The following is a 25,554-nucleotide window of genomic DNA, read 5'->3' as shown; positions in this document are numbered from 1 at the left end:
AGAGGGCCTGCACACCTCAGCCTGGGTTGGGGCTCCCAGATGAGCCATGTGAGTTGCATAAAATGTGAGTCCCCCCTTACAAATGGCCTGTACCTTGAACTCTCAAAGATGCCTGCACTTCTTCACTCCATAGCTGCTGCAAATGCTAGCCAGTTTAGAAGAAACTAACTTCTGACAACCCCTACCATAATGAGAGTCATTCTGTTCAAAGGAGCTTTGTTTGATACATTGAGGCAGAGCTGTAATCACTCCCAAGAGTTCCCAAAGGAGTGGAATGGAAGAGGAAAGCCTTCTATATATAAATCAGCTCCTTGGATAAGGAAGAGCAGAGTACAGTGAGAAAATAGCCAGATGCTAATACACACCTGACTTACTGTGTTTAACATAAACACCCCCCAAACAGAAAACACTTACCTTTTTTCTCTCCAATCTTTCTTGTAAATTTTGTAACATAATTCTCTCTTGCTCCTTCTTGCGTTTATCAGCTTCTTCTTGAGCTTTTATTTTGGCATCCCCTTTCTAGAAAAATCGTGTAAAAATATCACTTAATCTCAATATATCTAAGTAACACCAGAGAACACTCGTTTAAAAAATTAAATAGGGATGGGAAGGAGGCAGAATGGAGGAAGGAGGGGCTGTATAGAGGGAAAAGAGGGGTGGGAGGGGTGGGGGGAAGGAAAAAATAACAGAATGAATCAAACACCATTACTCTAGGTAAATGTATGATTACACAAATGGTACACCTCTATTTCATGTACAAACAAGTTGTACCCATTTGTTTACAATAAAAAAAGAAATATATAAAATGTTAAAAAAAAATTAAATAGTTGTAACCTCTTGACTGAGCATTCCTATCTATGACCAATCATGGATTATCAGTTTTTGAAGTGTTAGTTAGAATACACAGAACTATGGGAAATATTATCTGGAATGCTCAGGATGGTCAAGAGTATCATTATGAACATCAGATCACCTTATTTTAAAACTATGTAGGTGACTATGGAGCTATCCATTAACACAGCAACAGGAGAGAAAAGTCGTTATTTCTCCCAATTTCACTGAGAGGATCCACAAAGGTTCCTTCCAGGGATATGCAAGTGCACACACTCATTTATGGAGCTTACATGTTACCAATTTTGATGAATCACACACTAAAATTGGGACTAGAAATTGGGCTATGGTAATAATTCAAAATGGGTAGAGTCTGAGGTCAGTTCAGAGATTAGTCATCTGGTGGCTTAAATTGAGAAGAGTGACACATTCTTATTGGTGAATCTGATTTTGAAATTTGAGAGATGTTTTAATATTGTACTTTCTTGACCTGGGGGTTGGGGTACAGTTGTGAATACTATGAGTGCTACCACAAAAAGCAAAATGGGGAAAACTGACCTGGGATATTATTCCGAGCAAGCAGTTTGGATTTCAAAATAAAGGACTGTTAATCTATAATATGCTGCTTTCTGCTTTTTTTTTTTTTTTTTTTTTTTTTTTTGCTACTCTTGGGAAACATCTGGGGACTTTGCCAAGGTGGCTGAAGATGACCTGCAGTGGTAAAGGGTCACAGTGAAACTGTAATGTTAAAGTGCAGCAGGGAATACAACGTCTCCTTAGAGGCAGATTGCAGCCAGGTACAGTGGCACATGCCTATAATTCCAGTGGCTCGGGAGGCTGAGGCAGGGGGATTGTTCAAAGCTAGCCTCAGCAATGTAGTGAGGCCTAAGCAACTCAGTGAGACCCTGTCTCTAAATAAAATATATAAAAGGGCTGGGGATGGGCTCAGTGGTTAAGCGCCCCTGGGTTCAATCCCTGGTAACAAAAATAAGAGACAAAGATTAGTGCCTTTTTTTTTTTCTTTTGGTGGTGGTGGTGGTGCTGAGGACGGAACCCAGGGCCCTCATACATGCTATGCAAGTACCCTATCATTGAGCCCCAGCCCCAGCCTTGCTGCAGGTTTCCACTAAACTTTATTAGCTGGTGCTTCTCTGCTGCTAAAATGTTAAGGCAGCAAACCTGTAGTAGTACTTCCTGATCTTGATGCTGACATCCTTTGTTCTTTTGAATCTCTTTTTCTTGTTCTTGCCCATCTTCACATTTTGAGAGCTCTTCCACTTGGCCTTTGTCCAGCTTCTCCCCTTTGTCCAGCTTCTCTGCCACATCTGCCACTTTCCTAGTAAAACAAGAGTATTCAAATAATTCTTTTGTTTTGTGGTGCTGGGGATTGAACCCAGGGCCTTGTGCATGCTAGGCAAGCTACTCTACCAACTGAGCTATCTCCCCAGCCCTCAATTCTTATACCACATACAGCTTGCAGTAGTATAGACCTTTACTACATTTATACCAGATTCACTACATTTTCTGTGTTGTAACTACACAAGATTTACACAATTTCACCCTTTTTTAAAAAACAAAGGGGGAACTAGCCCTTGGGAGTAGAAAAGAACTTCTATCAAGTACTGGACTACTTTGAATCCTAAAACCTGCACATACATGTGCACACATGCAAAAGAGAAAAGAATTACTCCTGAACTGTTTTAGAGATCCTCCTCAAAGTCCTTATTTACGTATGCTTACACCCAATCTCACCTGGGTAATGTAGAGGAGACTCTAATGGTGCCCCAGTATCCAGTGCTTTCAAATGCTAAATTAGTCATGTTTACATTAGGTGATAATATCCTTCCACTTAAAATTTCTTAGTATTCACAATATCCCCTTTCTCCTCTTTCTCTGAGCCCATATAAAGTTTATGGAAAGTGTGGAATTATATTGTAGAGAACACATAAGACTTGAAAATAAAACCAGTGCTGTAGATATTCCTTGTAGATAGTGGACAGAGGTTTACATTACAGAGCCCAACATAAAATGGGCCCCTAAATGGAAAAGCAAGAAACCTTTCTTTCAAGTTCTGATGCACAAAGCTGTATGTGAGGTATGCTGCCCACAGGACATCCTACCAGCAGTGACTCACTGGCAAGATGAGATTCAGGTATCACAAAGGTCTTTGGAAAGCACCCAAAGTGATATAGGAGCATGTGTAATGTCCAGTTTTAAAAATACCAAAGTTACAAGTCTTTTAATATAAAGAAAAGGGCTGACACCATCAAATGCAAATAAAAATGTCACTCGATTACTCAAGCTCTACTGTGCTTAGAGGTGGGACACGGGCATGAGTTTGGTCTATTTATACAGTCTCCTAGCACAACCTAATGGCACACAATGTATGGGGACCAAAAAAGACAGAGAGATTCTCTATGCTCAGCCACATAGAAAGCCTTGAAATGTTTCCTACTCTTTCTTTACATGGTTAGAAGGTAATGAGAAAATTTTGATCCCTGTTGAAGAAAAAGTCATTTTTGAGCACTTATAATTTGAGGATAGCATTTCACAATTGGGGCTCCAGTCAAGATTTAGAGTATAGAAAGGATGATTTTGTGCTGACCTTGGTTCCATTTCTTTCTGGAGTCTCTCTTCTTCCTTTTTGTCTTTTTGTTCACGAGCAAGACGGCGTCTCTCCGCCAAAAGTTTTGTTGCTTCCTCAGCACTCATGGTTCCTGGTGCGATTTTATTACCAGATTCTAGTTTAAATAAAAATGTCAAACAGTTAGTTTAGGAAACTTATTGTCTCTTGGTCCAAGAAAGAAGTACAATATTACCCCAAACATTAAAAACCCAGACAATATGTGCATAGAACCAAACTTATAAACCATAAGCAAACTATAGGTGATTTATTCAAAGCCCCAACTGCCCCAACAATAAGAATTTACATTTTATTTTAAATAACTACTACTCCAAAATGTAACATGGTACTTCTACTGTTTTGACTATTTTGAGATAACTCAATCACATAACTGTATGGGAAAAGATTAAGAAATACCTGACTATAGGGGAAGTCAAGTTTATGTCTGGGCCAAATGAATAGTACAAATCTTAAATGCTTGACTAACCAAAAATACATGAGGCATACATCTAGAGATTTGTAGCATCATTTTTATTACTTTCCAGTTAAACTTTGGCAACAGTATGTATATCTGGTTATCATAAAATGGCTTACTGTAGCTAACCAAAGAAACCAAGACTATCAGTAAAGTGAGGTGAAGATGTGGAGGCATATTTTCATATTTTAGTCTGTGTAACTCATTTCTTTATTTTAAACAAACCATCATGTGAAAATGAGAATTTTAAGACCTATCAAGAATGAATAATATGCAATAAAAAGATTATTTCTGTTACAAAGAATTCGCTACGAAATTCCTTTAAAAAGCAAAACTCCCTAATGTGTTTAAAATTAAGTAATGTCTGTAGGTGTAAGAGTGTGTGTAACAGGGAAAACAGTGATGTGGCAACTTTCAGGAACCTGCATACAATACAAACCAAGGCACACCACATGTCTGGTCTATATATGGAACCTGACCTATGTCTCCAGAAGAAAGCCTGCTCATCCAGGAATGGCTAGATGTGCTCCCTCCAGGAATCATCTAACATCGGAGCCGGAAGAGCCCACGGGGATCACCTAGACCAACCCTCTCATCCAACCTGTACTTTCTGCAGTAGTTTCAAAAATGCACTTTCCAAAACAAAGAGGTGGGGTGAATAAGCAGCTCTGGCAAGGACAAGTAAGCAGAGAAGCTACAATCCAGGGCGCCCAGTGATTAGTTACATTCTCTTTATCTAAAAGAAAGATCACTCCCTAAAGTTCTCTCCATTGGGGAATAAAATGATACTGACCATTCCCAAAGTACCTCAAAATTTTTTGTGTTGTTAAAAATGAACTTCTTTGAAAAAATTTTTTTCATACTGGGGACTGAACCCAGGGATGCTTTACCACCTGAGCTACATCTCTAGTCCTTTTTAGTTTTCATTTGGGGCAGTGTCTTGCTATGTTGCTTAGGTCTCACCAAGTTGCCCCAAGTGGCCTCAAACTTGTGATCCTCTTGCCTCAGCCTCCTGAGTTGCTGGGATCAGAGGCGTGTGCCACCACACCTGGCTTAAAATAAACTTAATGAAAGAACTTACCCTCAGAGATCATATGCTTTTGGTTCACAGGCTCACATTTGTTTGGGGCTTTAGAAACTGTTTCTCTTTTCTTTTTGACAATACCATCTGGCACAAATAGGGTACGTTGAACAGGTAAGATTTTACAGGGCAGAGGAGCATGTACTAATTGTTTTGACAAGACTGGTGAAGGTGATGGTGGGCGGTTCTTTTGAATATGCCTGCTGGGAAAAAGTAACAAATATGTGTTAGTTAATTTTTAGTATACAATTTCATAAAATATTATATCTCAATACTATGAGATAATGATAAGAGCATGATCTGAGAGTTTTTATAATAGACAAAAATGAATCCATTTTATAAGTCTTTTTAAAATGTATATATATTTTTAGTTGTTGATGGACCTTTATTTTCTTTTAATTTATGTGCAGTGCTGAGAATTGAACCCATTGCCTCACACATGCTGGGCAAGCACTCTACCACTGAGCCACAACCCCAGCCCTTAAAAGTATTTTTTTCCTTCACATGTGTGTTACTGTGCATATGATAATATTTCATTCATCAAAGATTGACATGAAATTTGTCCTAGTACAACATCTACCAGGACAGTTGCAAGTAGGCTACTTACTTACATAGTATTTACAGGAGAGGGTGGATGAGACCCACTGGCAGGAGATGTTGACTGCGTATCAGATAGTATATTTGAGGATGGGTGCTTCTTGGTAACAGGGCTTGAGATCTGTCTGTCCATTTCTGGTTTCTAAACAGGCCAATGCAGTAGGATATTAGTAATCATTTTATTGCAGCTAGCTTTCTAATAGAAGAACATTCTGAATAAAATACAATTATAGTTCCTTAAATCCCCAAATTTCCTTTGGTGCTTGAAAACCAGGTACAGAGACACTGTCTTCTAGACTAATAAGTTATATTACATAATTCAAATGGATCACAGAAATCATTAATTTATAATAAATTTTTTCTTCAAAACCTATTTCCATTTCCAAGTCTCAATTAAGGATTTGGAAGACTTCTTAAAAATCTTTTCTTTGGAGTTCAGAAATAGTTCATATAAACAGTTACATTTTCTCCCTTCAACTAAAACTAAATAATATTCCAGAGTTTGGGGGGAATATTACGCTAGGGCAACAAATATCAGAAATTTTAAATTACTGAATTTTATCGCAGAACACTATAATAACGTTAGCTACATTGTAGAACCCAACCTATTATGATCTGTACAATGAAGTATACATATTTTAATAGGAAATGTGTTCAATAAAATGTGACAAACCTCTGCGGAGTCACTTTTATCCTGGGAGATAATTTCATGCTCACCTTGGGGGATGCCTTGTGAGACAGTTCCATCTTAGGGGGTGATTCCGGGCTTTCCTTGGGTGACGCTTCCAGTTTTCCTTCAAGGGGCACCTCCACATTTGTCTCAGGAAGAGTTTCCACACTCTCCTTGTGGAATGCTTCCATGTTTGCCTTAGAGGGAGCTTCCATGTTCACCTCAGGGGATGAGTCCATACTCCCCTCAGGGGATGTGTCTAGGCTCACCTCAGAGGAGGCATCCATGCTCACCACAGGAGACACTTCCACACTCACCAAGGGGGATGTTTCTGTGCTCGCTACAGGGGACAATTCCAAGCTCACCACAGGGGAGGCTTCCATGTCCAAGTCATCCATTCTCACCTCGCAGGGTGCTTCCATTCTCACCTTGGGAGTGGCTTCCACATTTACCTTGAAGGGTGTTTCTATTTTCTCCAGGGGAGCCATTTCTAATTTTGTCTGAAGAGGTGTCTTCACTGTTGACTTACAGAACATGATGGAAGTCTTCAATTCGTCACTACTATGGCTACGCAAGGGCACATGGACATATTGGAGGAAGTGATTGGTGACACCTATAAGTGAATGAGGATGGAGAGTAAAATTCCCTAAAGTTAGACATTTGACAAGACAGTATAAGAACAGGAACAGAGGAAAGAGACTGTTTATCAGGAAATCACAGAGATTACATACATCACAGGAAGTGTTCACCAATAAGTCACTGTGAAAGCAATGGTCTTTATTGCAGATGAAAATAAGACGTTTTTCCAAAGTTGATGTTTTATTTTAATTGCACTACATTTCAGAATGATTTTCATGAAAATTGCAAGATCTTCAACACCTTTAAAAAGTAATCTGAACATCTTCACTGCGACTAGAGATTTTAACCATTACAGATGATTATGCAAGACACTTCATATTTGATTGTTTTAGAAGAGAATTAAGAAAAAGCATTTTCTCACCCATACTAAAACTGTACTAAGACTTAGATCTCAAAGGTCTCTCCCAGCTTCAGCAAACCAAATGTTTTTTGGCTAGGGAAGGGGATGGAAGAAAATGGTAATTCCAATGCTTGGAACCAGGCTACCTCATACACTGCTGGTGGGATTGTAGATTTGTATATTCTCCCTGAGGAGCATTTTGGCAATATGTATCAAAAGCCATTTAAGTAGTATATACTCTTTGTTTTAGCAATTCCACCTCTGGATTTATCCTTAGTAAAAAAATAAAGATAAAAAAACCTAGATAAATATAAAAAAAATGCATGTATGTTGTTGCTAATTAAACCATTGTTTAAAACATTGGAATAGTTGAAAAGGTAATCCAAATATTCAAAAGAAAACTTGCACTATATTAAGGCAGTCAATAAAGAAGTAATATGCAATTTTTTTGGATAGAGAAAATTATATTTATTAAGTTTACCAAAGGCAGGTTGTTATCTCATTTTGTGAAAAAATATATATGCAAAGAAAAATATTAAGTTATCAGTGTGTCTTGGAATAGCAGGGAGTTTACGTTTAAAATCTTTGTTCAGGGCTGGGGATATAGCTCAGTTGGTAGAGTGTTTGCCTCACAAGCACAAGGCCCTGGGTTCAAATTCCCAGCACTGCAAAAAAAAACAATTTACTACTTATACAATAAAGTAAGCATTTTTTTTTAAAGTAAGCATTTTTAAAAAGGCCTTTGGCGGTAGCTTTCTTAACACTTGGTACATTTATTTGCCACATCATCTTTAAGTGTAAGTGACAAATTTTCACATGAGCTTGTTAAATATTTAAAATAGAATTACCAATTGACTACTTATGAATAAAACTTGACAAAGTTGTTTTTTTTTTTTAGTTCCTCATTTTTGATGAAGAAATCAGTTTATTTACATATCTACATGTGCCTAAAGGGTTACATTAATTAACACCAACAATTTGCATTACAGAAAGTATTTGAAGTACAATAAGTAGATTTTTTTTGGTGTGGTCCTAGGGACTGAATCTAGGGGCACTATACCACTGATCTCTATTTGCAGTTCTTTTTATTTTTTATTTTGACACAGGGTCTTGCTAAGTTGCCCAGGCTGGCCTGGAACTTGCCATCCTCCTGCCTCTGCCTCTGCCTCCTACGTTACTGAGATTATACATGCGCATTACCACACTCAGCTCTATAACTAGACTTTTATTGGTTATAGATATTTAAGACAAAATATTGAGTTTTTCATGATGGCAATCTATTAACCTAAAATAAAGCTAATCAGAAATATCTAGATTAGTGGTAGAGGAAACTGGCAGAAAATAATCTGACATACATATATCTGGGCATAAAGCATGTCAGCAAACAGAGCACTATAAGAAAGGCTGATAAATTTTTTTTACTAATCACATGAAAATGACAGAAAAAAAAGAGGTCGGATATAGTCTGGAAAGGAAAAAAGAGAGGGGCAAAATAATGGGGACAATGCAGTAGACCTTTCCATTATTGGGGGTATCTTGCTGTCCACAGGCTATGTAAACTATAAATGAGAAAGTCCACATAATCCTGAAGATTTGTTTTGTTTTACTAACAATCTTTATGTCCCTAATTAAAAGCTGAATTAAAGGTAGCTCAATGTTATTGTTCCATATTTTAGAAAAACAAGAAGGTACAGCAGGAATTTTCTTCTTTGATATTAGTGAAGTTCTTCAATACTTTTAGAATCCATAGAGGTTTAAAATTTAACCACCAGTTGGGTATGTGTTACATGTTCATAATCCCAGTTCTCCAGGAACTCAGCCTGGGCAACTTAGTGGGGCCCTGTCTCAAAATAAAAACAAACAAAAAAACCCACAAAGTGCAAGGGATGAAGCTCAGTGGTAAAGCACCCCTGGGTTCCATCTGCAGTAATGCGAAAATAAATAGTTGAATAAACAAAATAAAATTTAACAACCACCACCAAGTTAGCTATCTCATCCTATTAATTACCCATTACATAGATTACTGTTCCATGCTAGAAATTTTGTAACTATGATTCAAATTATTTTGACACCTAAAAGCAAAAAGTATTAGAGCCTACTTTTTAAGTACAAATGTGAATACTTTCAGGCTTTCTTCCATATGCCTGTTACCTGGAGTATCTTTTCCTTGGATGGATAATGAAGCAGCGTTCTTGCTTCTGGCTACAGATGCTCTTGTTGGGATAAGCAGGCGACTGATTAAATTATTCTCTGAGGGATTGTTATAAAATCGACGAGCTAAATGATGAGAACAAATAAAAAAGTATTCAATTTGAGCTCTTTACACACAAATAAACACAAAACAAGAATGATCAATGTGAACTGCTGTAAAAAGTGGTAATATTCCCAATAATACACAATAGGACTGAACACTGTTAATCCAACCAGAGTGCACTGTCAGTGCAACCTGAATTACCTGAATTAAGGAGGAAAGGCCACAACATACCACAATAAACCCAAGGAAGAAATGCAGGCAACATATTTGACATAACCACTTCCCACAGTATGGAGTCCTTATGGAGGAACTCACACATGGAGAAAAAGAATTGCGTATCACAAAAACATCTTTACATGGATTCCCATAGATATAGGTCACTGACAACCATCATGGTCAAGTCAGTTGCCAAAAGTTCCCAGGAGTTGACTGAGATTTTTTGTTAAAAATGAGCTTTGTTGTAAACAAATATCTCGCTCTGATACATATTTATGTTCCTAAAGATCCCTGTGACAATGGCATTTGTCCCAATAGGATTGAACCTGAATCAATTAAGTAGAGAGTCTTCTGTAAGTGAATGGATTGGTGTGAAACAAAAAGCAACAAAACACATATGAAAGGGAAATGGTGGGGGAAAAGATGTTAAAATAACCTACTTTAAAGATATACTTTAGTAATAATTATGAATTTTTGTGCAATAATCAGCAATGAAAACCTGCAGAAAACAGAGCAAAGCTTTGTTCAAAATGTGGCCAATAATTTATAACTTCTAAATGCAAGTTCATAGAATGTCTGAAGTGAAACAAGTCCTGCAGTCCAAGCCTACCTTTCTATACCAACATTCTTTATTTCTTCAGCTTCATTATAGACCACTTGGTGAGATGATGATAAGAATTCTATACCTCATTTAAAGAAAGATTTTTCTGGCTTCTGCCAAATAATTAAAGAACAGATATTTTAAGCCAATCCCAAAAAACTAAAGACCGAATGTTCTCTCTCTCTCTTTTTTTTTTTTTTTTGGTGGTGCTGGGGATTGAACCCAGGGCCTTCTGCTTGCAAGACAAGTACTCTACCAACTGAGCTATCTCCCCAGCCCCGAATGTTCTCTTATATGTGGATGCTAACACACAAGAAGGAGTGGAGGGGAAGAATAAAAGTTCATTGAATTAGACAAAGGGGAATGAAGGGAAGGGAAATGGGATGGGAATAGGAAAGACAGTGGAATGAATGTAACATCACTTTCCTTGTACATATATGAATACACCACAGTGAATTTCCATATCATGTACATCCACAAAACTGGGATCCTAATTAGAATAAGATTGTACTCCATGTTTGTATAAATATGTCAAAATAAACTCTACTGTCATGTATAACTAAAAGGAATTTTAAAAAACAGATATTTTGGGGCTGGCGACATATTTCATTGGTACAGTATTCACCTGGCACAATCAACCTTTATGTGGATGCCCACAGATACATGACACTGACGATCATAATGGTCAAGTCCATTGCCAAAAACTCCTAGGAGCTGACAAAGCTTTTTTGATAAAAGTGAATTTTGTTGTAAAAAATACCTTGCTCCAATCAATATTTATGTTCCTAAAGATCCCTGCAAAAGTGGCATTTGTTTCAATAGAATTTAACCTGAATTAATTAAGTAGAGAGTCTTCTGTAAGTGAATGAATTGGTGCAAAACGAAAAGCAACAAAACACGTATGAAAGGGTTTCTTCTGCAGAACCTCAAGGAGAAAAAAGGATGCTTTGGTTTTCAGTTTTGGAAATGATTTTTTAAGCAATTCAATGTTGACATCAATATACATTTTTAACCACTATTTATGACTTGTACTTAGAAATAACTAATCACCTGGCTTGTCCTCCATGTGTTCTATGTCAGTAGATGAATGTACTTTGTTTTCTCTTCTAGTCAAAGATGAGCTTCTCTTATTTTCTGTTTTTCCTAGAGATCAGGAGCAAAGAAGTATTACTTTTTGTAAATGACTCAAATATATTATTTCAGAAGTCACACATTTTTACAGTTTTTTATCTTGTCTACCCTTGCTTGTAAGAATTTAATTTCAAATACTATACAGAGATTCTAAATGTCCAAAATTAAAATGAATTTTTTCATTTCATCTGAAATGAAAAATAAAGCTATTTAGAAAATGGTAAAATTCTAGAGGTAAAATGTCTGATATTACCCATAATATCAAAGTTCCCAAATCGGGAATATACAACCTTTAATTTTAGACACAATCCATGATGTCTAATACGAAAAGTGATTAATATTTTAGTTATAACCAGTATTTTTAAACAAAAGTGAGTATTAATATTTGGAAAAAAATATCACGACTTAAGCAACCCAACCATTCACAAGGTAAAACAATCTGCTTCCAGCAGACACTTCTTCATTTTACTTGAAATATTCTAGCTCTGAATACTGAGGAATGTCTATTTGAAAAAAAAACAATTTCTCTTTTGGAGATCTGTAAATTAAAGTACATATTGACAATCTAACATCATTTGAAAATTTCTTGAATTGATAATATGATTGATAGCATGAACCACACAAGTTGTAAGCGAGTCAAGTGATTAAGTCATATAATTCCTCATTAGCATACTGCAAGCTATGACAAAATAGTATGAATAGTTACAAGTCAGCAATGAGTGGAAGAAAAATAGACTATTTGAATCAACCAAGATTTAAAAGAGGATTATTTAAAATATGACATGTTAAAGATTGTGAACTTATTTGAGTTTGAAATGTTGATCTCTCTGGATTGAATAGATCTCATTTCAAATTAAAGAGATTTTCTGGAATCATTAATTACAGCATTCATCACTTCAGAGCATATGCCATACTGTACCTTTAAGTAGGTTACTTCCCAAAGTATCTTCCACACATACCTTCTATTAAAAACTAGTAAAGAAATCATTTGAAAAGTTACTTGATATTGCTCCTTCAATGTAATTTATCTAATTATTACCTTGTAAGTCATCACCTGTCCCTTCTCTTTGTGTTTCATGAATATGGCAAGTGGACATATCAATGAAAGCACAGTATTACACAGCATTATATTAAATCTCTGCCAGTTCTTGAAAAGAATTAGATTTTAAAACAGCACTTGTAGAACAACATGGGACACTAATACACTATTGCAATTATTGCTATATAATTTTTCTAAAGGATTTAGTTGGTAAGTAATACATTAATTTTACCATGAGACAAGCAAGGTGTTAGAGGAAAAGTCTTCCTACATTAATCTATGAATGAACCCAGGCTACACATAAAAGTGCTTTGGAAAGAACAGTGAGGGTGGAGGTGGTACGTGGATCCAACTTTTCTGAGACTACTACAAGAGAAAATGTGGTAGAATCAGGCTGGCAACAAAATTAAACAAAAAACAAAACAAAATAAAAGCCCATAGTTCCAATTCTAAGAGTTCTAAGACAAATAATAGATGAGTTTGAACAAAACAAAAATTCTTTTTTCCCCTGAACCTATCACAACTATAATATTGCTTTGGACAAAAACAGGAATCCTTTCCACTAGGTTAGTCACTGTTACAATTTACTATTCTTTAAATGGTACCACCCAGAATGTTTTACTGTACTAGAATTTTAAAGTCGTCAAGCACTGCTCAAAATTGCCAAAGCACAGAAACATTTTAAATTCAAACTATAATGATGTCTATTCAAGGCATAGAAATGATATTGCTTCCTCTTTTTTTGTCTGTTTATCTTTGAGACAGGGTCTCAATATACTGCCTAGGCTGACTCCTAACCTCCTGGGCTCAAGTGATCCTCCCATTTCAGCCTCCAGAGTGGCTGGGATTACAGGGACATGCCACCACACTCAACTGTCTTCACCCTTTTTAATGGCCAAATTTGAGAGAATGATGCAGAATTTTTTTCCCCTATGTTCTTCTTGCCAAGATCACTCCTATTGCTTCCTCTGGAAAGACAAAAGTATTTTTCCCCTTAGATTCATAGATTCTGTTGCTTAGAACATTTCAATATATGGTGTTTTAGTGAGAAATACCATGTGCAAAAAGTCAGAAATGCTCACTGACACACAAGTATCGATTTTTTTAAAAATAAGGAATACTGAGCAGGGGTGTAGCTCAGTGATAAGAGTACTTGTCTAGCATGTGCAAGGCCCTAGGTTCAATCTCCAGCAAAAAAAAGGTACAAAAATAAAAAAATACTAATTAAAAGGGAAAACTCCAGGAACAAAAAAGTATTTAAAGTATTCATGACAGATAACTTCATTTAATTTAAAACAACACTGCACTGTTAACTACGAGGATTTATTTACTGGAGCCTGGCAATACTCTTATCATTAAAGTGTTTAGAGAGACCCTGTCTCTAAATAAAATATGAAAAAGGGGTGGGGATGTGTCTCAGGGGTTAGGTGCCCCTGGGTTCAATCCCCAGTACCAAAAAATAAATAAATAAATAAAGCATGTTAAGGTAGAAATCATTGAATTTCTTGAGGTCTTAACTATGAAACAAGGAAGTCAATTGTACTTGCCTATCTATTTCACAAGTTCACTGTAGATAACAAATATATGTAAAGCACATCATACCTGTTTCTTCCACACTGGCATATGACACAAATTTAAATATAAATTTACTGTGTGTGGCGTTTTTGTTTAGGACTCCTTACAATCTTGCTGTAAATGCAACCTTTTACTAATAGCCAACATTTAAATACGAACATTAGTGAACTTAAAATTTGACAACTGTGTTCATTACCAGGTCTGTTTTCAGAATTTGCCATGGCGGAGCCTTCCCATGACCATCTCTTTTGCCGTTGTTCAACACGATTACTCCGTTCCAAAGTGCGAGAAAGAACAGCTCTATATTTTTCCTATTTAAAATAAATGCCAACACATTTTTATACATTCATTATATTAGTAAAATTTTGATTTGTGGTTTAGAAAGCAAACCTCATCAGCAAATTACATTATCAGATAGCAGTTAAACTTTTATCAGATAAAAGTTTAAAATAATTGGAGACATGTTTCAGGTACCAATTGATACCAGTGCTTCTTCTGAATAGCTTCTTTTTTGTTTTATGGACCCTGCATCAATGAACTGATCATGCTTCCTCTTTGCCTATATCATTAGGAAATTTAGAGTCAAATCTGTGGTCTATTTCTATTTTTTTTTTTAATTTTGGTAGTAGGGACTGAACCCAGGGGCGCTTAACCTCTGAACCACATCCCCAGCTCTTTTTATTTTTTATTTTGAAACAGGATCTCACTAAGTTGTTCAGGCCATCACTATGTCACTGAGGCTGCTTTGAACTCATGAATCTCCTGCCGCAGCCTCCTGAGCTGCTGGGATTACAGGCTTGCACCACCATGCCTGGCTTGTGGTCTATTTCCAGCAATTGAAAAAATGGAGTGCTAGACTTTTGTGTATGCTACTCATATCTTACCTGCCTCAATACCTTTATCTACCTCAATTCTCCCCTCTGCTTGATTCCCTCAACCATTAATTTTGTTATCTGGTGTGATATGTATTTTTAAAATTCTCTTAAATTTTTGTGAAATAAAGCAAGAAAAAAAAAATCAGCACACATATCAGTAAAATCTATGCCAGAGTCATCTATTATACCCACATCTATAACAGCTTAATTCTGGTGTCAACTAACAAAAATAAAGTTTTAAAAAAGATAACTTATGTCTTTGTCTTAATCTCAACCGTGAACTAAATTGGTCAGATCAGAACTATACAACTGCCATGCTGTGACAGAAGAGCTGCACTCCAAAATGAGTTCTTTATTCAGATATTTCTCATTTCCGTGTGTAACATACCATGCACTATACTTGAGTAAGCAAATCAACCTCAAGGCCAGAGGTTTTCTACTCTTCCTTAACAACCGTTTCATAGCAACATCATCCTTCTAATGTCCCCACCATTTCTCTGAGGGCAAAGATAAACATACTAGGAAAATGAAACAGAATTTATGTAATGGCAATATTTGAAAAGTGTATTTTCTAACAGAAAGTCAAGTTGTTCTAAGTTGCTTAGAAACCCTGAAAGATAATAGACTAAAACCAGAGAAGAACTTTGCCTTACAAAAATATTTCTGATCCATAAGAATTGTATTCCATTGTTTTCAAATGTACTGACCCTAGGTGCTGTCTTTCAGCACAGATTTCTGTCAAATCTGTGGCTGTCCACAGCTCACGTGCAAGTTTCCATCTTGTGTCATATATATATTCCTCTCTATGCTCACCTCTCCTCTGCTCTTCAAAATTATTCTCTGGTTTCCTATAGCGAAGCCTACTTACAGCACTCCATGTCCCCTACTCTTGTCTGGGACTCCCTCACACTACCTCTCTGGGGTTCTCTTCTTCCTTTCTGCCCGTTTTTGGCCATGACATTGTCATTTTGTTATATTCTCTTCTCTGTGTTCTCTATTTCAACTTCTTTTTTTACTAAGATGGTCCTTTCCTTTCTCTCCCCTCTCCCCTCTCAGTCTCTGGATCTGTCTCTCTCCTCCAAGGACTCTCTCTCAATCCACACACAATTTCTATTTTACATTATTGGTTCTTGAACTGTCTTTCCTTAGTTCCTACTCTTTTCTCTGGTTTTCATGAGGACATGTTTCACAGAAGACAATGAAAACTGACAAGAAATTATGAATGATATTATACTAAATACTGGAACATGAAACCTGCAGATCACAAACAACCACAGAATAGATTCAGGTTGGGCTAGGGATGCGGCTAAGTGTTTAAGCACCCCTGGGTTCAATCCCTGGTAACAAAAAATAAAAATAAAAGAAAAAGGTTCAGGTTGGGTATGGTGGTGTACACCTATAATTTCAACTATTTACTCTGAAGGCTGAGGCAGGAGAACTCTAAGTTTGAGGCCAGCCTGGGCAACTTAGTGAGACCCTATCTCAAAATTTATAAAGAATTGGGGGCTGTAAATAGAGCTCAGTGGTACAGCCCACCTGGCTTCAATCCCCAGTACTGAAAAAAAAAAAAAGTGTTCAGGAAGGCAGAAAGGAAAGAGTAACAGACCATGGATGGGAAACAATAGTCAACAAGAAAATATGGAAGATATCCAGATGGGGCACAGGGCTGTGGATGAAGCCCATGTGAGAGCAACTACATATACCAGAAAGAAAGAAAAGTTTAAGTAACACAGAGAAAGACAAAGAAAAGAAGTTTCACAGGGAGAAATGGAACCAAAGAGACAAGGAGAACAAAAGAAATACAAAAATTAGAGCAACAGAAAATAAGGGAGATTAAAAATACCTACATACCGAGAGAATGACAGGCAGATCTAAAAGATGGGAAAAAGCATGGAGACTCTAAGACAAAGAAAATAGAAAGAAAAGTGAGTGGTCTGAGGAAGAAAAGTCAGGGTCAGAGAGTTAAAGTATATTTAGGGACACTGGATAGTCAGTGGAAAAAAGAGACATTGTCACAGAGACAGATTCAGAAGGAGTCAAGTGGTAAAATGACCTGAGAGAAAAATTTAAGATCAATAAAAGGAAAATCATAGAGAATGACAGGTAGTCAGATGCACAGTATAGAAAACAAAAGACACACTGAATGCAGAGGTACACCAGGGAAGAAAGGAGGCATAAGGAAGTCACTGGCTCACACAAACAACATGTCACACACCAAAGAGTTCAGAAAGGAAAAGAGTGGCAGTGCCACAAAACAAGAGAACAAATGCTGAATGCTGACCATGAACCACAGGCCCAAAGGGGCCAAGTCCGAAAAGGGACTGTGAAGCACAGAAGGGACAGGGGCAGGGAGGGAGACAGTGGGCACACACAAGAGGCAGTCAGTGAACACAGAAGGGGAGAGAACATGCTCTGATTTGGCTGGGGATTTACACAATTAGAAGAGTCCAGAGAAACCAGTCAGTCAGAAGGGAGCAGGTCAGGGAGCTGAGGCACTGGGGCCTATACTCAGTCTCTAGGCAATGGGACAATAGTGAATGCTTTTTGGTAATAGACAGAACTGCTCTGGGCAAACCCCAGAACACAGGTATATCCTATGAGCTATATTCCATATGGGGCACTGTTCCTAGATGTGCAAGGTTACTCCTTCCTGAGGTTAGGGTCTAAGCTCCTAGGACCTTATCAGGACAGGGCAAGAGCCTCTCCTGCTGAAAGAAGGAAAAGGGAAGAAGAGAAGAAGAGCTGGGACTGAGTCCTTTTCTACAGGGTAGTAAAGGCAGACAAGAATAAAATAAATAAAAATATTTCAGATTCAGGCAACATATGGTATCATCTGATGAAGAGGCTATAAAATTACAAACCCTTTCTTCCTCGAATTTTTGTTTTCTTTTTTCTTCTGCAGATATTCTCCGCCGCTCATCTTTTTCTTTTTGTTCTCTTAGTTTTCGTTGCTTTTCTTCCAGCTGTTTTTCGTACTGGAGCTTGGCCTTTCTTTCTTTTTCAAGTAGTTGTATTTCTTTACTGGCTGAAATAGTCCAAACATAATTTCAAGGTATAAGAGCCAAGAAAAAATTTGTTTTCCACATTGCACGTGAAGAAAACGGCTAATGTGTCTCTTTGTCTTTCTTAAAACAACATAACTTGGCTAGTAACTAAAGATTTACTATGTAAGTGAATAAAGGTGGCCACTAAAGAACCATTTTTCACTAGATGCTCATTTAACTCTGGTGATTTGGAGTATCTAAGCCAGATGACCCTCATCCTGGCCAAATGGTAATTCCAAATTAAGGGGTTGGGGATGTAGTTCAGCGGTAGAATGCTTGCCTAGCATGCACAACATCCTGGGTACCATCCCCAATGCTGAAAACAAAAACAAAAATAACCCCAAACTAACAAATACTTTCTTTCATGTAATATTTTTGTTGGTTTGAGCTGAAGACATACTCTGCCAGATTAACAAGCTGCATTTTAAAATACAAATTAAAAAGAACAAATAGCCAGAACATATTTGCTTCCTTCTACTAGGAAACATCTTTCAAAGTCCTCTCTACACAGGCCATATTAAGCGTGTAGGTTTTACATTACTGGACTTGGCCATACATCAAATTATAGAAGAGTATATTTTCCTATATTCAAAATTTCCCTAACTACAACCTGGAGGGAATCTATGCAATTATAAAATACTCTATCAAGATAATATTCTTTCCATATTTCCTCCATTAAAACAAAGATGATTTATATTCCACTTGAATAAAGGTCAGCAATAGTTTTGTCAGTAGATTGAGAAGATCAAAGAAAGATACATGGTTAGAAGGCACACTCTTTGTAGATTGTAGAAAAATTTTTCTTGTAGGACTTAATTTATACAAAGTCATATTATTGACCAAAGCAAAAATACACCTTATTTTATTTTTAATTTTAGAATCTTTTTTTTTTTTTGGTACTGGAGATTGAATTCAGGGCAACTGAACAACTGACCCCAGCCCTTCTTTATATTTTATTTTTGAGAAAGGGCATCACTAAGCTGCTCAGGGCCTCACTAAATTGCTGAGGCTGGCTTTGAACTCACAATCCTCCTGCCTCAGTCTCCCAAGACACTGGGATTACAGGCATATACCACGACAACAGGTTTAGAATCTCTTTTACTGAAATCCCATTCTGCTTGTTTTTATAGATGTTGAAGAAACATTCATAACTTACCTTTTAGAGAATTACAGAAAACAAACTACATCTTCAAAAATTATTTAGTGAAAGATTTTTATCTGATTTGGTAACTGGATTTAATCCAATATAATACTCTTATATAATAAGTTATTACCTATCATATAAACACACAGGAAAACCAAGTAAAACCAATTCGGACATATACAAACTTTACATAAAATTCATTCATTTTGATATAAATAAAAGTCTAAAATATACCTTCTTGTTGTCTTTTTCTTTCTTCTCTGCGTTCCTTTGCTAATTTTTGTTTTAAGTCATTTTTAAGAACAGACCCGTCTATTACTTAAAAAAAAAAGAATACAGACATTAATATGCTATCAAATCTTAAAGGTACAACACTTTGATATTCTTGAAGCATTAAAGAAATTATACCTGGTTTAAATGCTGATCTTATAGTTGGAGACTGACTTGAAAAAGAGCTAACTCCACTTTGATCTCGCCTTTCTTTTGCAACTGCTTGAGCGGCAGCAACTAAAATATCAGAAAATAAAGGAAAGGGATTAGAAATCAAGAATACAAACAGGAAATAGAGGGGTCAATTTTATGTGATGATAAAGGACTGGGTCACTTCTATAAGGTAAAACAGTGACTGCTTAATTTGGATCAACAATAAAGATGGTACTGAATACCTACAATGTTCAACAATACTTGAATAAAGAATTAAAAGTGTTTGCTATGGATGTGCCAAAGTATTTGTGAACATAAAGGCAACTGGATTGTATGTGGCAGCACAAGTTCGTGGATCAGTGAGGAGCCAGTGATTGACAGCTCTTCAAAATGCTTCAGACAGGACATTACATCAAGGAGTAGAAACACTGAGCGGGCAAACAACGGGAAAAATAAGTTTCACCATAACATGGGAATTCAGAAAATAAGTGGTTAAAAATTTATGGGTCTGAATCTGGAAGCACAGTATGAACAGTGAAAACCTCAGTGCTTGGACCCAATATCTAGAAGTACATTTATTATAAGTTATCTAGAACAGGGGCTTTCTATGCTGGCTGTGGAACTAGAATCACCTGAGGAACTAGAATCACCTGAGTCGATTTAAAAACATTAGCAATGCCTAATCCAGTCCCAAGTGGGGCCCAAGCACCTGCAATTGTTAAAAGCTCCATTCTCTTTCTTCTTTTTGGTTGGGGATTGAACCAAGGCCTTCCTGTATCCGGTATTCTTAGCACTCTGAGCTACACACCACCCCCAGGCCCCCCAAAGCTCTATTCTAATTCACAGGGAAGGTGGAGGAAGCAGCAATGTCTAGAAAGAATCTCCAATGATAAATCATTCTAGGTAGAAAAATGTCAAGCAAACAAATACAAATTATGCAAAGTGCTAACATATGTAAACAGGCAGAAAAGAGAGAAAACAAACTTCAGTAAGGACAATGTGTAACATTAAGAGACTACAATTTGAGGGAAAGTAAGAAAAACTATAGAATGATACACATGGGTGATCTCTGAATCCTTTGATTCCATGTGTGGTTGTAGCTAAAATACCCCCCAATCCTGGGCTTCTTTAGGAAAGGTATGGAGAATAACACTGAAAACTGTTTTACTCCTGTGTAAAAGCACAGAAAACATGCCCCTTTGAAACTGCACATGAGTCTGGTTACCATGTATGAGGAAAAATATAACAAAGATGAGCAATCAAAATAAATAAGGGAAAAGGGGGACTGGGACTGAGGCTCAGCGGTGGAGCGCTTGCCTGGCATGTGTGAGGCACTGGGATCGATCGATCCTCGGCACTATATAATAAATGAATTTTTTAAAAAGGTTAAAATTGTTTTAAAAATAAGGGAAAAGAGGTGCTGTCCTTGCACTTAAGCTACATTAGGTAGTTATTTTTCAGGGTAACCTTGAAAGTGACATCACAAATGCTGCCATAGGGATCACCATTTCAAGAGGGAAAAGGGTTTCTTTTTTGACCCAGGGACCTAAAAACTCAGATCATCTAGGACCTGTCTAAATTTGAAGATGAGCCTCTTCTCATCTTCCTTGATAATTCAACTACTGGCAATTTTGTGGACCACAATTATCTTGTGAATTTGAGCACTAGTGAACAAACAATAATTCTTACAAATAGTCTATAAATTGAACCCTTCCACATACTTCCCCACTCACAACATTGCTGTGAACATAAAGGGAACAATAAAGCAGTTTGTAGTGTTGTTTTTGCACATTTGGTACTCCTACTTAGAAGTTCAAAAATTGGAGTCTGAATTTGACAGTTTGTCAGCTTAACTGACAATTTCATTCAAAAGGTATGATTTTACCGGATTATAAAGATCTTTTAAAATGTTTAGTTGTAGATGGACATCATAACTTTATTTATTTATTTATTTATTTATTTATTATGTGGTGCTGAGGATAGAACACAATGCCTCACACATGCTAGGCAAATGCTGTACCACTGCGCCACAACCCCAGCCCTTAAAAATCTTTTAAACATTTAAACTTAGAAGTAGTTGTGGTGGGATCAATGAACCAAATCATCTAAAGGCTAGTGTAGTAATAATATTAAATCTGATTTTCGGATCTTTGTACACAAATTCCTACTGGCAAGAAATATGTTCACAAAAAAGATAGCCTTTAAAAATTATTTTAAATGTCCAGGTAATGGGAAGTTATGTCCAGATTCAATTGAGTAAACACTTTATTCAACCTCACTGAATGAGAGAATTTGTTTAACATTCATTTTTAAGTACGTATTAATGCATACATGCATGTATATGTAAAAGCAATAGCAAGGGCAGGGAGGTGGCTCAGTGGTAGAGCACTTGCCTAGCATGTGTTGGGCCCTGGTGTTCATTCCCAGCACTGGAGGGAAAAAGAAAAAGTAATGGCAAGGCACAGTAAGTATACTGCACTACATTATTTCTGTAGTAGTTGCTATCCTAACTTGAAACTCAAATTAAGGAACCAAGCTACCTTTTGCCTGGAGATTGAAGAAAATTTTATTACTAAAACTGAATTATGGAAAAACATTTAAAAAAAACAAACTATGAATCTTAATATTTATGGAACTGCCATATCATATAATATATATCACTTTGAAATCTACAAAGATCACTTGTATTACTTCATTTAACAATCCTATAAAGTACACATTATTACATTCCCCAATGAATAAATTGAAGCTAAATAAAACTTTGCCAGATCACACAGATAAATAGTAACTGATGAAGCCAGAACTTGATTGTACATTAAAAAGCAACTTAAGTTTGAACTATTAAAGTATTAAGGAAAACTAACAGGAACACAGATTTGCAATGAGGAAACCACACATGTACACAAAGGCAGACTCAGCAACAGCCAAAGAAGTCCTAAAGGATAGGTAGACTTTAAGAAGACACCCTTAAGGCCAAAACAAAGACAGCATATCTTAAAGATAACAAAAATTAGGCAAGGGGCTGGGCCTGTAGCTCAGTGGGAGAGTGATTGCCTAGCATGTGTGAGGCACTGAGTTTAATTGTCAGCACTGCGTATAAATAAAATAAAGATCCATTGACAGCTAAAAAAAAATTTAAATTAGGAACAATTTTCTACCATTTAGAGCTGTCTACAATGGAATGGCTATGTGGAAAATCAGCAAATTCCCCATTACATTACATGTTCTGGTTGGAGAAGCTGCCCAGGATTTTCTAGCTGGGATACTGGTTTCTGAACTAATTTTAAGGTTTCTCCAGCTCTCAAATTTGGTGATAATCTGGCTTTCAGTCTCAGCGCCTTTTTTTTGGCATTTGTAGAGAGTATTCTTGGAATAATTATTGTAAACTGAGAAATCATGTGTGAATGTAGAAAAAGAAGGAGGAAAAGGTGACATGGCAGGAGCAAAGTTTCTTACGCTCATGTGACTGAAATATTCAAATAAACTTTATTTTAAAACAATTCTGTATAAAAATGAAATATGTGTTATCAATATAATATGACCTTAGCATAGTGCTACACAGTGAAAACATAACTCAGTAAACGAGTGTGTATGTACATATACATTTATATAAGTGTACATACATGTAAATTTATATAATGTATATATTAATGCATACATATCTAAATGTATAAAATAAATATATGTACAGTATACTGTGCACCTACATAATTATTTGTTCAGGACACTATTTTAATTCATGGGACTAGGCTCCCTGTAGGAGATGAAATTGACCTTCTAGCAAAAACATTCCATTGTCTCCTTGACCCCTTCAGGAAAATGCTGACACCATGAGGACATTTCTAGTCAAGCTACTGCTTTGTGGAAGTCTAACATGTGATGTTTTTGATTGCGAATATGAAAGAGGCAGCAAGGATGTAAACTATGCTGTAAAGTAGGGTTCTAGAAGGGTTAAGCCCTTTTGGCATGACTTCTTTTTGAAGTTTGAAATGCTGTAAATTCAGACAACTTTCCCATAATTTTAAAATACTTTCCAAAACTCAGTATACAAATGCTTTTAGGGGGTATACAGACAACACATTAGAATGCATGCTCTTTTCAACATATTGGAACACATGCTAGTTAATTTCAATCATTGATAAACTACTATCAAAGGGCCTAAGGTGTCAATAAGCACCACAAGTTACTGCAAACTCTCTGAGTGAACCAAAGCTAGAGGCAGAAGGAATAGTCTTTTTTCCCTATGGAAAAATGAAAGTGTATTTCCTTCTGACACATTCTTTGGAGAGTTGATCCAAGGTCGTCTTCAGTACCATATGGCCTCCCAATATCAATCTAAATTAACTTCTTAATTGCAAACGAAAAATTCCCTAAGGTTTAAAAAAAAAAAAATCAATAAAACCGTATTATTCAAGCTCCTAGCAGAGGTAATTGCTGGGGACAGGCTTAAAACACTCTCCCACCGGCAAGAAACGCTTTCCGGCTCAGGTAAGAACGCACCATCCTGCAGCAAACAACACGCTGCCAAGTCTGATAAGATTAATGTGGGTTTTTTTGTTGTTTGTTCGTTTTTTTAGGGGGGACAAACTTTTCGGCGATGGGAACGGTCGAGAAGAAAGCACTCTGAAGTACGGATTCTCGCTCCGTCCAGCCTAGGGACTGCAAAATGTCCCAAGGAAGGTGACATCTTGTCGAAGTCATGTGCTGTACAGCAAGGCAAATGAGGAGGTGCTGAGAGCCAAGTTTCTTCCCAACTTCAAGCCCCCACCCCCAGCTCCTTCCTCCCTGGACTTTGACCAGAAGGGTGTGAACGCCTCGGCTGGGGAAAAACTCAAACTTTCCGAGCCTGGGAGCGCTGCCCCGACCGCGGAGGCGGCGCCGGTGCGCGGGGTCCGGGTCGTCGCCCGCACATCCCCGGCAGTCGAGCATCCGTTCGGCCGGTTGCGCGGGTGTCCGCCGCCCTCCAACGGCAGGCGGGGTCCGGGGTTCCAGCCGCGCGGGCCGCACCCGCCAGAGCAGAGCCCCTTAGTTCCCTCGCGCCCAGCCCGCGGGGGTTCGGCCGTTGGCAGCGACGGTTTGGCCGTTGGCAGCGGGACTTCGGCGGTTGGCAGCTCTGGCCGGCCGTTTTCCCTCCCGCCCAGGGCTCCCCGAGTTCCATCCCAGGGGATTCCCGCGCGGGTGAAGGGAGGACCGGACCGCGCGGGGCGACTCCTGAGAAAAGTTTTGTGGAGCTCGCCGCGCCGCTCCACCGGCCTCTAGGGCCGCGGGAAGCCCGCCTCCCATGAGGGCCCGAGTTAACCTGAGAGCCACCAGCCAGCTCACCCATACGTTCTCGCAGTCCCCGCAAGGATGTGCTGCCGCTGGGGCCGGCGACAGCGCGGTCCGCCATCTTCGGAGGCGAGATGGGACCCACTGGTGACTCTGGGACGGCAGTGCGCAGGCGCTGCCGTGGCCTCCGAGGGGACCGCGGCCTGGACCCCGGGGGGCGGGGCGGGGCGGGGCCCGGAGAGCCACCGCGCCGCCTTGGAACCCTCAATCTAGGCAGCGCGGCTCTTCACACATCAGGTCGCCTCACCGACTGGGCAGAGAGTAATTTATCTGAAGAAACCCTCTCCTACGTCCGTGCTCTACTCCTGCGCATCCTGGGTGCCAGCCAATCAGTAGCCCGCTTAGCCATCCAACATTCCTGTTCTCCTTTTTTCATCTCTACCTAGCAACGCATTAACATTCCATCTTCCCCATCCATTCACTTAGGTACGTTCACAGAGTGCCTCCTCTGGGCACGTGTATCTTGAGTTTACTAGTCCTCGAAACACAAAGGCCCGAGTTGAGGGAGGAGGCCCAGGGAGAGGATGAGAGGATACGTTACCGTGAGGTGCGAGGGGCCCCATTGTGAGGAGAGACTGTCTTACCTGGTTGCAAAATGGTGACGCTGTTAGGCCTCAAAGTTGACTGAAAAAATTTTAGGATGTGTGTGTACCTTTAAAGTAAAATAG

The 25,554-nt window shown here is 38.0% G+C and overlaps 1 protein-coding gene across 1 annotated transcript in view; it reads right to left on the bottom strand.

The window, feature by feature from the left end:
• Positions 1-25,039, bottom strand: part of MAP7D3 (MAP7 domain containing 3) — a 30,403-nt gene extending 5,364 nt beyond the window's left edge. Inside the window, exons 1-13 of the mRNA XM_079123664.1 lie at positions 24,881-25,039; positions 19,544-19,642; positions 19,370-19,453; positions 17,809-17,972; positions 14,269-14,383; positions 11,378-11,470; positions 9,408-9,533; positions 6,268-6,890; positions 5,622-5,749; positions 5,011-5,213; positions 3,437-3,572; positions 2,011-2,167; positions 415-519 (exon numbers count right to left, since the gene is read on the bottom strand). Coding sequence (XP_078979790.1) covers positions 415-519; positions 2,011-2,167; positions 3,437-3,572; positions 5,011-5,213; positions 5,622-5,749; positions 6,268-6,890; positions 9,408-9,533; positions 11,378-11,470; positions 14,269-14,383; positions 17,809-17,972; positions 19,370-19,453; positions 19,544-19,642; positions 24,881-24,947 — 2,100 coding nt within the window. The 5' untranslated portion in view covers positions 24,948-25,039. The remainder of the gene's footprint in view (positions 1-414; positions 520-2,010; positions 2,168-3,436; positions 3,573-5,010; positions 5,214-5,621; positions 5,750-6,267; positions 6,891-9,407; positions 9,534-11,377; positions 11,471-14,268; positions 14,384-17,808; positions 17,973-19,369; positions 19,454-19,543; positions 19,643-24,880) is intronic.
• Positions 25,040-25,554: the final 515 nt, after the last annotated feature.

Source organism: Sciurus vulgaris, assembly GCF_902686455.1.
Source record: "Sciurus vulgaris genome assembly, chromosome: X".
Taxonomy (NCBI): Eukaryota; Metazoa; Chordata; class Mammalia; order Rodentia; family Sciuridae; genus Sciurus; species Sciurus vulgaris.
Note: the sequence above shows the minus strand (reverse complement) of the source record. Positions and strands in the feature narration are given on the sequence as shown.